General features: G+C 36.1%; 1 protein-coding gene across 1 annotated transcript in view; it reads left to right on the forward strand.

Annotated features, from left to right (window-relative positions):
* Positions 1-10,820, forward strand: part of LOC113399209 (uncharacterized) — a 100,277-nt gene extending 89,457 nt beyond the window's left edge. The window contains exons 11-20 of the mRNA XM_064220072.1: positions 1,622-1,771; positions 2,476-2,599; positions 3,216-3,324; positions 4,914-4,999; positions 5,776-5,897; positions 6,315-6,386; positions 7,125-7,246; positions 8,810-8,927; positions 9,602-9,629; positions 10,173-10,820. Of these exons, the coding sequence (XP_064076142.1) occupies positions 1,622-1,771; positions 2,476-2,599; positions 3,216-3,324; positions 4,914-4,999; positions 5,776-5,897; positions 6,315-6,386; positions 7,125-7,246; positions 8,810-8,927; positions 9,602-9,629; positions 10,173-10,204 (963 nt within the window). The 3' untranslated portion in view covers positions 10,205-10,820. The remainder of the gene's footprint in view (positions 1-1,621; positions 1,772-2,475; positions 2,600-3,215; positions 3,325-4,913; positions 5,000-5,775; positions 5,898-6,314; positions 6,387-7,124; positions 7,247-8,809; positions 8,928-9,601; positions 9,630-10,172) is intronic.
* The last annotated feature ends 4,389 nt before the right edge of the window (positions 10,821-15,209 follow it).

Genomic DNA, 15,209 nt, shown 5'->3' on the forward strand with positions numbered 1-15,209 from the left:
CGAGATAACTCGATCTTTTTGACAGATGTAAATTTTTCCGATCGACATAACTTTGCAATGACGAACATATTATTTTCTTAATTTAATGATTTTAAAAAATGTATAAATATTTAAAAAAAATACATTTAATACAAAAGTCTGTAAAGATACGAGCGTTATTCGAAAATTTTAAGAATTTTTCTATTATATATTATTGCTTCAAAGTAAAATTTAAATAGAAACACTGAAAATAATAGACGCTTGTACGATGTTACGTCGGTCGGACGGTAGGGACGCGAATAACAGGCGGTAACTGCTACAAATATCGATTACAAAAATGCTTATTAAAGACCATTGTTAAGTTATTGTTACGAACGGGGTCCTTTTGTTTGGGGTTTTTTTTGGCTAGTGGTTGGGGTCTCTCTTAGCTGGTATGGAAAAATAACTTTAAAAAAAAATTGAATTACGCATTCCATCGTTCCATCGACTGTTATATATGTTATATTTTCTGTTTCCCATCACTAGCCCGTCTGTCAAAAAGGTCAAGCCAACTTGAACGGGGTTATTAGTACGGATTTGTTTAACGCGGCTTACTGTAGAGTGAACTGGCAGAAATCGTCACGTCAGGGAATACGCGTTACGCTCTCTAAGCGACCTCTGCCTCTCTTTCTCTTTAACTCTGTCTCTTTCTATTGTTTTATATCATATAATGGAAGCGATAACTTCTTTCGGGAGGGTAAACTGCTTCGTTACGTAACGCGTTACGGCGCCAGTCTGTCTGGATTATTTTTCTCTTACGCGTACACCATCGGTGGGCAGGCTCCTCTATCACTCGATTAGTTTTAAGTTATCACTTCGAAACGCACACGTGTTTTTTAAACTTATTTCTGTTATTGTTTTCATTCAAACGAGTATCACTATACGGAGCTACACCAATTTCCAGCAGAGGCCTTTGTGGTCATTTTATTTCGGTTGTTTTGAAATAAGTTCCTAGTTGTTGTACATTTTTGGAGAGCTGATAAAACGGTTATGTTTTCAAAATAATCTGCAGGACAAGTTTCATAACGATTTTTGTGGATTCAAATAAATTAAAATAATATCGTTTTCCGTCTCGCATTTTTAAATTTGGACCGATAATTATTTTTTTTATATTGGCAAATAACCATTGTTTAATCATTTTTATAAATCAAAAGATAAAAAATTATTTAAATTGATACTTTTTTTTAAATAAATTTTGGAAGTTTCAAGTTTGACTTATTTTGAAAAAAGCTAAAATGCATCATGCACATTTGACTGATTTTGATGATTTGATATTAAAAATATTGCAAATAATCACCCCTATCACCTCCTAACTGGAATACGTCGAATTGCCAATAACCCTGTATAATATATCTTGTATATAGCGAACCCCTGTATATAGCGAAAGCAGCTTCGTTCAAAACGGACTTCCCAAGACATTTTTAGTTTATATTTATATACTCTGCTTAGTCTAACTTAATCATCTAAGCTGTATGTTTCCTGTAATTGAAGTAACATTTTAATTATACTTTAAAGCCCTTTTTTTTACAAAAGTTAAATATGTATCTTTTCTTGGAAATCCTTAAATGACTAATTTAATTGTTTTATTTTTATTTTTTTACAGACAATAATAAACACGGTCTGCAGCGAGCTGAATCGTATTTACAGTCTCTTTAGGTCAAGAAACCCAGACTTTAAGGGTGGGGTGTCCCTCGGGGGGCATTCCTTGGGCAGCGTAATCCTCTATGACCTGCTGTGCCATCAGATGCCGAAGGTAAATGTTGTATTTGTATTTTATTTAACTGGTGTTGTTCGAATCCATAATTATGGATGAATAAACAAATTTTCAGACCCCGCTTTGCTTGGGCACAATAAGGGTCTGCATAAAACACTCGTATCGTAATATATGTATGTACATCTCTATTGGTCGGGATAATAATTTGGACAACTTAAACGGTCATCATAATATTTCAAACCATCTACAGATCTCAATGAATTTGATATCGTATATATCGTATAAAATCCGTTTGGTTAAGGTTGGCAAGGCAGTCTCAGATAAAGTCTCATTGTATTTAAAACGATACAACGCTCAATTTGGATATAATCATCTAGGGACTCCCTAAAATACATATTTTTGTTTTATCGATATCGATTCAACCGTTTCGGATGAGTTTGGTTTCTTTCACACACGCAACTACAGTCTGTTCTTGGTGGCAGGGCTACCTGCCCGTGTGGGTACGTGGCCTCGTAACTCAACATATATTGTACCACCGAACAGCGATACTTGTTGGCGTGAGTGAGCCAGTGTAACTATAAGCACAAGGGACATGAGATCTCGGTCGGTGGTCATCTTACTTAGTGAATGATTAATATCTCTCACAGTACCTATATCTGTCGGTGGTGGTGACCACCTACCATGTGGTCACCTGTTTGTCAATCAAAAATGATGATAGGGAATTTAAATGATGACTATTTCAGGGTGTTCCAATGTCGGAACAGGAGCAGTACGTGACGGGCCCGGCCGGCACCGGTCAGCCGTGCGTCAAGTATCCGAGCCTCGAATTCGTACCGGACGCGATGTATGCCCTTGGAAGTCCAATCGGTGAGGTCGCTTGCATTATTTTTTGGCGATAGGGCTCTGTGCGAGTCCGTCTGGTTAGCTATCATCTATCCATCACGCATTCTCCCCTCAAATAGCAATCAGTCTGTTCCAGTTAAAGGGGTGAGTGAGCGTTGCTACCGGCACAAGGGATGTAATATCTTACCTTCCAAGGTTACTGATGTCTATGCATGATTGTGACCGTTTTCCTTCGGCTCGGTCTTATAATCTGATTGGACGAAAATCGCTACAGTACTAAAGGAGTCCCACTGCTGGGCTAAGACCTCTGTTCCCTTTGAGGAGACGGCGTGGTGATAAATCCATCACGCCGCTTGAATTGGGTATACATGTGGCCGAATTTCATTGAAATAAGATACATGCCGACCTCACGATGTTTTCCATCACCGCCGAGAAGGAGACGACTTATAAATACAATTAACGCACATGGATATTCAGTGGTGCTTGCCCGGGTTCGAACCCATAACCATCAGTTCAGAGGCACGTGTTCCAACCCCCCAGCCATCCAAGTTTCCATCCGTCCGTACGTGGATAACTCGAACGATCAACGCGATTGAAACCACTTCCCAGCGGTCAGTTTATACTTTTGTCAATATTTCAGCGATGTTCAACTGCATACGAGGCGTCGAAACTCTCGGAAAAGACTTCCACTTTCCGACCTGCAAGAATTTCTTCAACATATTCCACCCCTACGATCCGATCGCGTACAGGTAACTATTTCGAATTTATTGTTAAATGGCTGTGCCCGCGACTTCGTGCGCGTTGTATGAATTTAAGTTATTTGGATATTGTAGCTTGATTTTATTTTTATTCCAAATGTAATTCTAAAATAAAAGTTGCCTAAGTTACTACGTATTATATCAGCTATCTGCCGGTGAAAGTTCCGTCGAAATCGGTCCGGCCGTTCCAGAGATTAGCCGGAACAAACAGACAGACAGACAAAAATTGTAAAAAATGTTATTGTGGTATATGTACCGTGTATACATACGTATGCATTGGTTGGGTTATTTTAATATTACAGACAGACACTCCAATTTTATTGTATGTATAGATAATTTATAGGTAAAAAACTTTATTGTGACGTAATTACACTATGAAGTTTGGTTTTCATGTAAAATTCTTTGTAAAAAAAGTCGGATAGAATGACTTCCCTTGTAGTGACAGTTTATTATGACTCATTTTTAATAAATCGTGTCCGGTTGCAATGTCCGACGTGATTCTTTACATCTTCGGTAATGTTCGTTGATTCTCGGCTACGTTCGGCACTTGACTGGTTTTGTTTTTAATCTCAGTGAGTTATTGACACTTGAAGGTCACGCATCGCATACGGAGAAGGGGAGGGCGAGGGAGAACGATTGCCTACCGCAGAGGAGGCGTTAAAGGCTGCAGATTTGTTCATAGCAATTTTGAAAGTGATAATTTGACAATGGCTAGGGGTTCTATACGCAATAGAATTAGAGACTGTTATTACAAAAAAATTAAAAAAAAAAAAAAAACAAAAGCAGTCAGAAATGATAGATTACTTACATTAAAGAATGAAATATATAGTACATACATACATACATACATACATACATTATTTTATTGTTATTATAATAAAGGCCGAAATGTCATCTCGAAAAATCTGCATCTCGTGCGAATAAATGTCGTAACTCGAAACTCACCGCAGAACACGAGCATTAAATCTCATATATGCGACATCGACTTATGATTATAACATTCGTAGGATACACGTATCGCAATGGCGTATCATCGTAACGTTGTTGAAAATTCACGAGCGAGATCCAAAGTGAATTCTATTGTTCTATGCACATTGCAGTCACAAAACATCATTAATTGCGTGGTAATTTTGATGTCGTACTGACCGATTTCGGTCACGGCGTCCAATCTCAAGGGAGACCAGCCAGTCCAGGACATATTATAGAGATTGTGTGTGTGCAAACAGGTGCACTCTCTGCTCCCTCCCACTCGTAATCCGATGGGAGGGCAAATCCGATACGACCGGAAGGAGCTCAGACGCAGGACCAACAGTTTTACGTGCTTTCGAAAGCATGGTAGCGTACACTCTTCACTTCTCACTCCAACTTCTACTGAGAATCATTCGCTAGTACAACCCAGTAACTTTATATCCATCCGTATATAAGGATCTCGGGTTCTGCAGCCTTATATCTAACCACTAGACCGACGCGGAAGTTTCTGTACTCGTATAATATATTGAAATCAGCTAAGATGGTCGCTCTGTCGGAGAGCAACCAGCAAAATGGTTGTCTAATGCGCTGTGAATAACATTTGATTGCAGAATCGAACCGATGATCAATCCTGAGCTGAGAGACGTGAAGCCGTTCCTCATTCCTCACCACAAAGGGCGGAAACGTATGCACTTGGGTATGAACGAAAGATGTGTCCGTACTGTCCTTAGTAATGAGTATTAAAAGGCTGTATGTGTATAGGCCCCATTGCTTGGCTAGGGCTCTTTTTCTTCTGAGGTGGAGGCAGTTTAAGGCCCTCTCCCGGAGATGTTTCGGAGCTCATACGACTGTGCTGCAATGCGGTTTGGTTAGGTTAGATAAACGCGTGGCAGCATTTCATTTAAATTAGGCACGTCCAGGTTTCCTCACGATGTTTTCGATAGTGCTTGTCTGGATTTGAACCCTCAAATCGTAATTGAAAGATAAAATGTTCTATTAGATATTTAAATACGTGTATTTGGAGTTAGGAACTCGTGCAGGCCCGTCTGGGTAGGTACCAGTTACTCATCAGATATTCCACCGGAAAACAACAATACTGAGTTTTGATGTTTGGTAATGAGGCTAAGGGTCAGTGAGTGTAGCTACAGGCGCAGGAGAGATAACATCTTAGTTCCGGAGGTTGGTTGATTTATATTTATTTTTCTTACGGCGCCGATATACATGGGCAGTGACCATTTTCATTTTCAAATATTTATTTATTAATAAAAAACCAACTCTTCAAACGTATCTCAAACGATCGACGCACCGATTGGTGCGTTATGACTTGACTCCGCCCACGAACGTCACGCCCCGATGACGTCACAGCGACGCACATTTGACGACGTCCTCCTTTCGATATCATAATTATTTCTCAAGTCTTATATTAGAATTGATTACGAAAACTATAAATGTGGCAATGTATTACATTTTCAGAGCTCAAGGACACGATGGCGCGCGTCGGCGCGGACATAAAACAGAAACTGATCGAGTCCATAAAAAACACGTGGTCCAGCATGTGGAAGACGCAGCCTCCCCCGGATCAGCATCTCGAGAAGGTGAGATTGATCTATATCTCGGTTTGATCTATCGAGACTCAGTTATAGCACACGCAGAACAGTTAGACGACTAACTGATGGTGATACTGCTCGATTAGTAGACTTTGGTTCCTTTAATAGCATTGTTCGTTATAATTTCAACGAAATTCTACCGCGTTTGAGCAGCGTGGTGTATGTTCCTAATCTTCTCCCCAAAGGGAGAGGAGACCTGAGCCCAGTCGTGGGAAGTTCACAGCCTTTTACTGTTTATAGTATATATAAGAACTACAAACTTGAAATTTTACTGGTACGTTCCTTATAGGGAGTAGACATCCGCTGAGACCGGATTTTACGGAACTCCACCCCTAAGGGGGTTAAAACGGGGTTTGTAAGTTTGTGTTTTATAGAGCTGGTAACTATATAATGATTTTTTTGAAGGTTGTCGAAGAGGAAATGGAGAAAGAAGAATTGAACGCCGAACCCAAGGACGAAACCAACCAAGAAAACTTTGTGAGTTGTTTTATATATAAACAAGCGACCCGCCCCGGCTTCGGGTGCAATGCTGATACTAAATATACTACAGAACGTCTTACAACGTTCACAGTTTTTCAGTCGTTAGACAATACAAACCGCTATGTGCCCGCGTTTTAAATCTGTAATATCTTCGAAAATATTCATTTAAATTACATGCTGTAAAGAGCCGTATTGATCTATATTAAATGCACAATGTATTTAAGGTACTTAATTGGATAAGGATTAATGGTGTATTGCTTAAATCGCTCCGAAAATAAGTCATTATTTCTCGTAAAAGTAAAGGATAAAAAATGGTTATTGTGGGCTATCCCTAAGAGATAGACATACATATATACCATCGCGGACTTTGTCGAAGACCTTTTTAAGGTGTACAATACTGTAGTACATTATTTTGATCTATCTCGTAGGGTTCAGCCAGCGTTTGCAATGAAGCTCAAAAAAATGTGTTTATTTACGACATCACTTTAGAAACCTCTAAAATTATCAGTGTTTCTCTACTATATTGAGCATGTATTATACATATAAACGTTCCTCTTGAATCGATCTATCTATTAACAAAAACCGCATCAAAATCCTTTGTGTAATTTTAAAGATCTAAGAATACATACGGACAGACAGCGGTAAGCGACTTTGTTTTATATAATGTATAGATTTCAATTACATTCATCTTTCATTTCGTTCATTCGTTCATTCGTTCGATGACGTCGTCGGCAGGTGACGGCGGACATGCTCGGCAAGCTAAACGATGGCCGTCGTGTGGACTACGTGCTGCAAGAGGCGCCGTTTGAAATGATCAATGAATATTTGTTCGCTATGAGGAGCCACGTGTGCTACTGGTGTGTGCAAATATATATATTTTTTCCGTTGGGGAGGGGGGGGGGGGAGTTCTAGTAACGAACAAGCAAACACACAAAAAAAATGTTTTATTATGATATTGTTATGATAATATTTTACAGTAAGTCTGTTTGTTTAATAGGATTAGATACCATCACATTGAGTTGTGTAAATAACGTTATTTTTTTTCCACACTAACAGCCTGTAAATGTCCCACCGCTGGGCTAAGGCCTCCTCTCTCTTTGAGGAGAAGGTTTTGAGCATATTCCACCACGCTGCTCCAATGCGGGTTGGTGGAATACACATGTGGCAGAATTTCGTTGAAATTAGACACGTGCAATTTCCTCATTATGTTTTCCTTCACCGGCGAGCACGAGATGAATTATAAACACAAATCACACACATGAAAATTCAGTGGTGTTTGCCTGGGTTTGAACCCGAAATCATCGGTTAAGATGCACGCATTCTAACCACTCGCCCATCTCGGCTCTTACCTCTAATAATCTTGAAATTAATTATTGGTACGAAGAACCCATTGGTTACAATACTGGTGTAAAAATTCTCAGTCGACCTGATCCCTTGGACTGTTGCCGTCCCCACTCTAAGCACAAGCTTTAAGCTTAATTGGAGGGACAAAAATGAATATAAGTCATTCATTGGAGTTCAAGCTTGCTTCATACTAAACTTTATCAAATTCGGTTTAGCGGTTTGGGCGTGAAAGAGCAACAGACAGACAGATGGATAGAGTTAATTTCGACCATCATATAGGGACGAATCTCTGGTTAGGACGGTGAAATGTATCTTTCATGAATCAAATTGGTAGACGCAAAAACCTTGGGAACTAAGATGTTATGTCCCTGGTGGCTGAAGTTCCACTGCCTCATTCGCCCTTCAAACTGAATCACGACAATACTAATTTAATTGCAGCTTGTCGGTAGAATATGTTATGAGTGGGTGGTACTTACCCAGACAAGCTTGCACAAAGTCCTACCACCGAGTTAATACCACGAAGTTCTTATCTATTCCTATAAAGGGATTTCTAAAATCAGTCTGCCTGATCCTGACCGTAAGTTTAGGGGGCCCTGGGCTAACACTACATAGGGGCCCTAAGACATATCTGAACTAGACTTGAATTAAATTAATTGAATGGGTTTGATTAATTGCAGGACTCGCAGGGCTGCGAACCATACGATCTGTTTAATTTAATAAATTTATGGATTCTTTCGCATTATCGTCTATTTTTAACTTTGACTTGAGCTGGGGCCCCCTTGAATCTACGGGGCCCTGGGCTGAAGCCCTCAAAGTCATATGGTAGATCCGGCCCTGCAGTCCGGAGTCTAGCAGTTAACAGAGTTGAAAGTCCTGAGATTCCGCAAGCACCTAAAGCCTGCGCCTGAACTTTTACCAGAAAAGCTTTCGAACAGATTTTCTGGAAGAAAACTCCAATGAAACTTAGTCAAACTAGCCCCTAGACTAACGATGCTTTCGTAGTTAGTACTTAAAATTGCCGTCTTGCCTAAAATTTAGTACCTTATCGCTTCATCATGATATATTCTAACCCCCAGGGAGTCCGAAGATACGATGCTCGTGATGCTGCGGGAGATATACGATGCCATAGGCGTCTCCCCGGACTGCAGCCTCCCCCAACAGACACTAACTGTGCACAGGAGCAAGACGATACTAGTAAGTCTAGAAGTAGATATCGGAACTCACATTTTAGGGGGTGGGGGGATGGGGGGTTAAAGCCATTATCATTCAACGATAGACGTGTTCATGTAAATGTTAGTTATAACTAAATTTCGCTGCAGCGATAATTCTTCGTAATGTCGTCTAATCAAAGTATTAAAACATACAGCGCCAGCCTGCTTGTAGAGGAGAGTACTCTCGCGACTGAAACGTCGTAAGCGCCGGGAATTTCATGGCGCTTACGCGTTTCGTTCGATTCTACGCGATGTGGTCCAGTTATAGATCCCGGTGCCTGGGTTCATTGCACCCTCTGCGTCTTGGGTTGATATGGTCCCATCCCATGACCTGTCCTATCTTCTGGTCCATATCTGCTCTGAAGTTTATTAAAAAGAAATCTCAAGGATAGAAAACGTGACTCTTAACCCTAAGCTGTGAATCATAAGACGAGCACTGAAATTTAATTTTTCTGTGTTAATTTATATCAAGCTTCTTTCTAAAGGAAATCGTCGTCAGAAGACCTGCCTGAATAGGATTTCTGATATGTATTTGAGTTAATTAAATTAAAAGTAGTCTAAAAACGCTGTACAATAAAATGTATATTTAAATATATATTATTTATAATAATTATGTCTTGTGTGAAAAGGTTTTATAATTTTTTTTTTCCTCCACAGGAAGACAACGATGTTGCGAAACATACAGGTGATTATTTATATAATAAATAATTAATAATAATCAATTTTTTTAACAAGTTGTCGCTCGAAGCTTCTCTCGCGCTTTAGTAGTTGATCGTCAAGCGCTAAACGTGATATAGTAACCTATGTCCTATCTTGGAGTTCAAGCTTTCTTCAAAACATATTTCATCAAATTCGGTTCAGCAGTTTGCCCTTGAGCAACAGACAGACAGATTTACTTTTGCATTTATATTTTTTTTTAGGCATTGGTTGACGGACGAGCATATGGGCCTCCTGATGGTAAGTGGTCACCACCGCCCATAGACAAAGGTGCTGTAAGAAATATTAACCATTGCTTACATGACCTATGCGCCACTAACTTTGGGAGCTAAGATGTTATGTCCCTTGTGCCTGTGATTACACTGTTAATCTGTTTGGCGGTAGAATATCTGATGAGTGGGTGGTACCTATCCAGACGGGTTTGCACATAGTTCTACCACCAAGTGAATAGTGAAGTATATTACAATTACTTTAACATATTGTATATATATATGTATTTTTCTTTTTTCAGATTACCCGTCAACAAGCCGAAGCAGCTTGTGACTCTATACGGAAACTTTAAAATTTTTAGTTTAATATATTTAAAGACCAAAATAAATAACAAAAAAAATTGTATATTTTCATTAAAAGTTATATGAAATAATAATCGCCTTATTTATTGCGAATTAAATATATATTACTGAATGAATTCAATAATTATATCATATATTTATTATTTTTAATATATACTAAAATTGTACTGAAATTGAAAACACAGTCAGACTTATTTTCCGGTCGAAAGCGTTTTATAAACAATATTAGTTTAATGTCAGTATTCTTTCATACTGAAGAATACACAGACAATCCAAGATGGCGTCCAATGATGATTGAATCCAAGTTCTGTCACAATGATAAATATGGCGGTTAAATTTCATATTTAAAAAAATAAACTGTCAAAAACAAACCGTTGCTAATCGAAATTCAATTTTGAATAAAATTTTTATATCTATTGAAAATAATTTACAAACAGTTCTTCATTAATATATTTTCCACTTAAATAGTTATATAAACTTTAATTTAACTTCCAAAGTTCGAATAACTTCGGCGACATTTAAAACGTCATTTACGAATCCACAATGAACACCACAGTTTATCAAATCTCGAACAATGACGTCATTCAGTTCAAGGTCAAAGTTTAATTGTCTTTATGCAATCTGTGGTTGGAATAGGGAAGTTAACTCACGTTACTATATTGTATAAACTGTTAACATTTTAAAAAAAAAAAATATCATTATGATTTCGTTTAGTAACGGTTTATTTTTAACGTGCAGATTGTTTTTGGTCATTTCTATTGTTGTATATCATTATTTAAGACATAATGTTAAAATATTTAAATAAACACGAGCTGTTTAAAACAAAAATTATTGGTATGTAGTTGTTATCAACTCAGTTATTACATAAACAGGAAACAGTTTAGTGTATAATTTTATATGTAAACTATACATTTAAAGTTATACAAATTGTAATATCGATGTCGTATCTGCATGCATATTGTGAATCTGTAGAAAAAAAAAAAATGTCATGTCAAAAGAATTCAAACATTGACCCAATATTTATAAAGGGGTTTATTAAAAAAAAAAAATGAACGAATGTAATAAAATTAGACTATATATTTTTCATACTTCGATTTTCTTTTCAATAATTTATTTTGATATGCGTAATGTTCTCATTTAAGGTCGATTTAAAAAATACCATTAAATAGATATTATATTTAAATATCAGCTCGCCGTGCACACACGAACTTCACCGCGCGCCAATTTTATATATATTATTTTCCCGCGCTTTCGCGATGTCTGTCACTCGAGATGACAGATGCATAAATACACAGATAATATAAATTCATGTAAAATATAAATCTTATACTAATTATTATGTTATTACGGATCTGTCGATGATTGATATGGAATGTGTACTACAGATTATAAATAAGCGAAACTCTGACTCATCACGAGATATCCGAAACGATAGATCCGAATGAATTGAAATTTAGAATAAATACTCCTTTCGGAAGGACGTTCATTGAGAAAATATTACTTTAAAGGGAAGGGGGTTACTTTGTATGAAGTTCGTTCATACGAAGTCGAGATGGATTCTAAATAGCAATAGTTAATTATAATTGCTGACATTATAACGGTCTCATGGTAGTTAGTCTTTGTAATAAACAATGGTAGGGGTAATGAAAAGTACCTTCATGTATAAAGTGTCAAATCGTATGAAATTTACATAGGAACTGCAGCTAGAGGAAATTTGAAGGAACGGAATTAGAGGGAAAACTACATTGGCCTGAAAATGGCGTTATTTAGAAATTATTTTTGGAATGAACTCTTACGAGGCAACGAAGCTGCAGGTGAGCTTTGCCTCTCTTTCTTTTTCTCTGTCTCTTTCTATTGTATGAATATCGGTGTTGACATCCGATTTCATATGTCGCCCTGTATTCGTGTAACATTGTACGGTATGTGGGAAAGAGATGAAACGAATGTTATATCGGAATCGGTTGAACATTCGCCTCATCTCTTTCTCACAGATGGGTATCTGTAAAGTTAAAGAGAGATAGGGCGACTATTTGGGTTCAATGTTATTGTACTTTGAATTTGACGTACCAGAACGATATTCATAGTTTTCTAGATGCGGCGAAAATGATTTTAGATCAGTTTCGATATATCGAACACATATTAATAATATTAAACTAATTTTTTGTTATTGTTTTAATTCAAATTGGATTTAATACATAATATATAGACAAAGCAACTTCGTTCCAACCGCGTCCGATGATACTTTTTTTATATATCATAATTATATAATCATAAATGTTAATTTCTATAAATGCCCTCTAGCTACGGAACATTCTAGAAATTTATGGAATCCTTATGATATATATTTAGTTAAACTTTTTCGGGTTACTTTTCTTTATCTCTACACTTCATGTGACAAACTTCGTTTTAAGAAACCAAGACATAGTTTCTTGTCAACATACAACACCCGATTGCATAATATTGAATTTATATTATGTATTACTGTATGCCTTAGAAGCCATTAAGGCGTTAATTAAGGATTAAAAATGTTAACTGTCAAAATTTGACGTTTAAGTTTTTTTTTCTCCGTTTTACTAAAGTTCGGAACAGGCAATGGTCTATGGCTATACATGTTAATATATTTTTTTAATTAATTCTGTGTAGACATTAAATTTTAAATTAAATATGTCATATTTAAAATTGTTTTTTTTTTTGTTTGAATAGTAGGTTGAATTCATATAAGATATTTAAAAAAATGGCTCAACCACACGTGCTAACAATCTTTGTGTTGCTAAATTACCTTTCGGTATTAGTTTTGTGTCGCTGAGCTATTTAATTATATATATTATATATATCTTGATTATAGATACTATAAAAAAAGATTTAGACGAGAACTTATTATATGTAATAGATACATTCCCATAATGATTAACTTCAAATAAAATCTAACCTATATACATAGATATAGTGAAATAAATACTATATAAACTATTTTTCTGTTTCTTACTACAGACGTACAGAAAAATGTAAGGTATAGTCGTGTTGTCTCTGTCTAGAGAATAATATATCTTGTGAGGTTATTGCCTTGCCCATTGTGTTTAAAATAACATTTAAATAAGAATAAAAAAATTAAACTGTCAGCTGTCAAAAATTATTTTGTTTATTTTTTAAAGTTGATTCAACTAAGAAATATGTATAGTATTAGTTTTCTGCTTACGTTATGGTTGTAACATATTTTCTTGGCTTTATAAAATGTTACTTTCGTCTTTAAAAAAACACTATTTAAAATTATTTATTTTTTATTGTTGTATTTGTTTGTAGCATTATTTATACACTATAAAGATATTGTACTAACATTGGTAAAACAATAAAGGTTTATATTTTACTACATGGCGTCTTTTTTTATCCGTGGTACTTCGTCCCCTCGTCCTCTGCTTCGTAGGTCTTATAAAAGCGTAAAAACAGTATAAAAATAAAAATATGATTATTACTAAGAGAAAATTTCCCGCCAAATTTGCTGTCACTTCGTGGGGAAATTTCAAAAAGTCTGGTTTTCCTGTTTTACAAGTTACGATTTTCTTTGTATGTCGTGTCATTTTTTAGATAATTATTAATATTATAATTACATCTTGCAAAGGATTTTAAAAAAATATTACGTTTAATTTTTTTTAAATGAATTTATTTTGATTTAAGATTTTGACATTAAATGTCAGCGAGTTATTTTTTTAAATAAAGTCTACTGTGACAAACGAACCTAACAGTATTTATTGACATCATTTACGTAAATATTTATAAAAAATATAATTAATCTATCAAAGGTAACAAAAAAATAATTGTTTTTATTATTAAAAAATTAAAACATTTTGTTTAATCCAATTTATTTCTTTTTATAACAAGAAAAGATCTAAACAGATTTTCTATAAAGATATCTAAAATTATTCTCAGTCGAGTCACCGTTTAAACAAATATCGAAACTAGTTCATCCGTTTAGGAGCTACGATGTCACAGACCGACACACATATTAAGTTCTTTTTATCTGGCCCTGCAACTGAACTTTGCCCAGCGGAACGCATTTTAAAGGGATGTACTTTTATATTTTTAAATATTTTTACGATGTCACTTGTAGTAGTCGCCAGTGTCATACTGGGCTTAGACCACCCCTCTTTCGAAGGGGTTGGGACCTTATAGGAGCATCCATGCACATGATGGTTTCCTCAAGATATTTTTTTCAATGATGAACGGATGATAAATCCTAAAATTAAAGCTGTAGTACCTGCAAAGGCTACCCTCAAACTTATGTTTAAATGAATATGCTGTAACCACTGGGCATTTAAATGAGGAAATGGCCTCATTTAAATGATCGAGAGTTTCTTTATTTGCTTTCTTTATGATATAGGTAGACGAACGAGTAAATGGATCATCTGATGGTAAGTGGTCACCACCGGCCATTGAAAATAGCGCTGTAAGAAATGTTAACCATTCCTTACATTGCCAATATGCCACCATCTTGGAAACGAAGATGTTATGTCCCTTGTGCTTGTTGTTACACTGGTTCACTCACCCTTCAAACATGAACACAACAATACTGAGTACTGCTGTTTGTCGGTAGAATATCTTATGAGTGATCTACCCAGACGGGCATGCACAGAACCTTACCACACTAAGTAATATTTAATTAAGATCAGCGCGCTTTTGTTTTTTTTAGTTTTAGACATTTGTTTAGATAAGGTATCTCCTAAATAACTGTCAAACCTCACGTGTTCTGGTTGGGTGAGTTAGCCAATTACGTCCCTTGGGTTACAAGTATCTAATTCACATATCTGTTATCAAAGGGACATACTCCTAGTTCCACATTTGTTTAAAAATTAAAATGACGAAATAAAAACCGTTAATAAATTTAACAAGCTTTTTATTTGAACATTTCATTCTCCTCCAACATACACAAAAAACTTATTAACATAAAAATTAAAATTAAGTCTTTAACTATATACAAATCA

The sequence above is a fragment of the Vanessa tameamea genome, chromosome 31 (genome assembly GCF_037043105.1).
Source record: "Vanessa tameamea isolate UH-Manoa-2023 chromosome 31, ilVanTame1 primary haplotype, whole genome shotgun sequence".
NCBI classification, from domain to species: Eukaryota; Metazoa; Arthropoda; class Insecta; order Lepidoptera; family Nymphalidae; genus Vanessa; species Vanessa tameamea.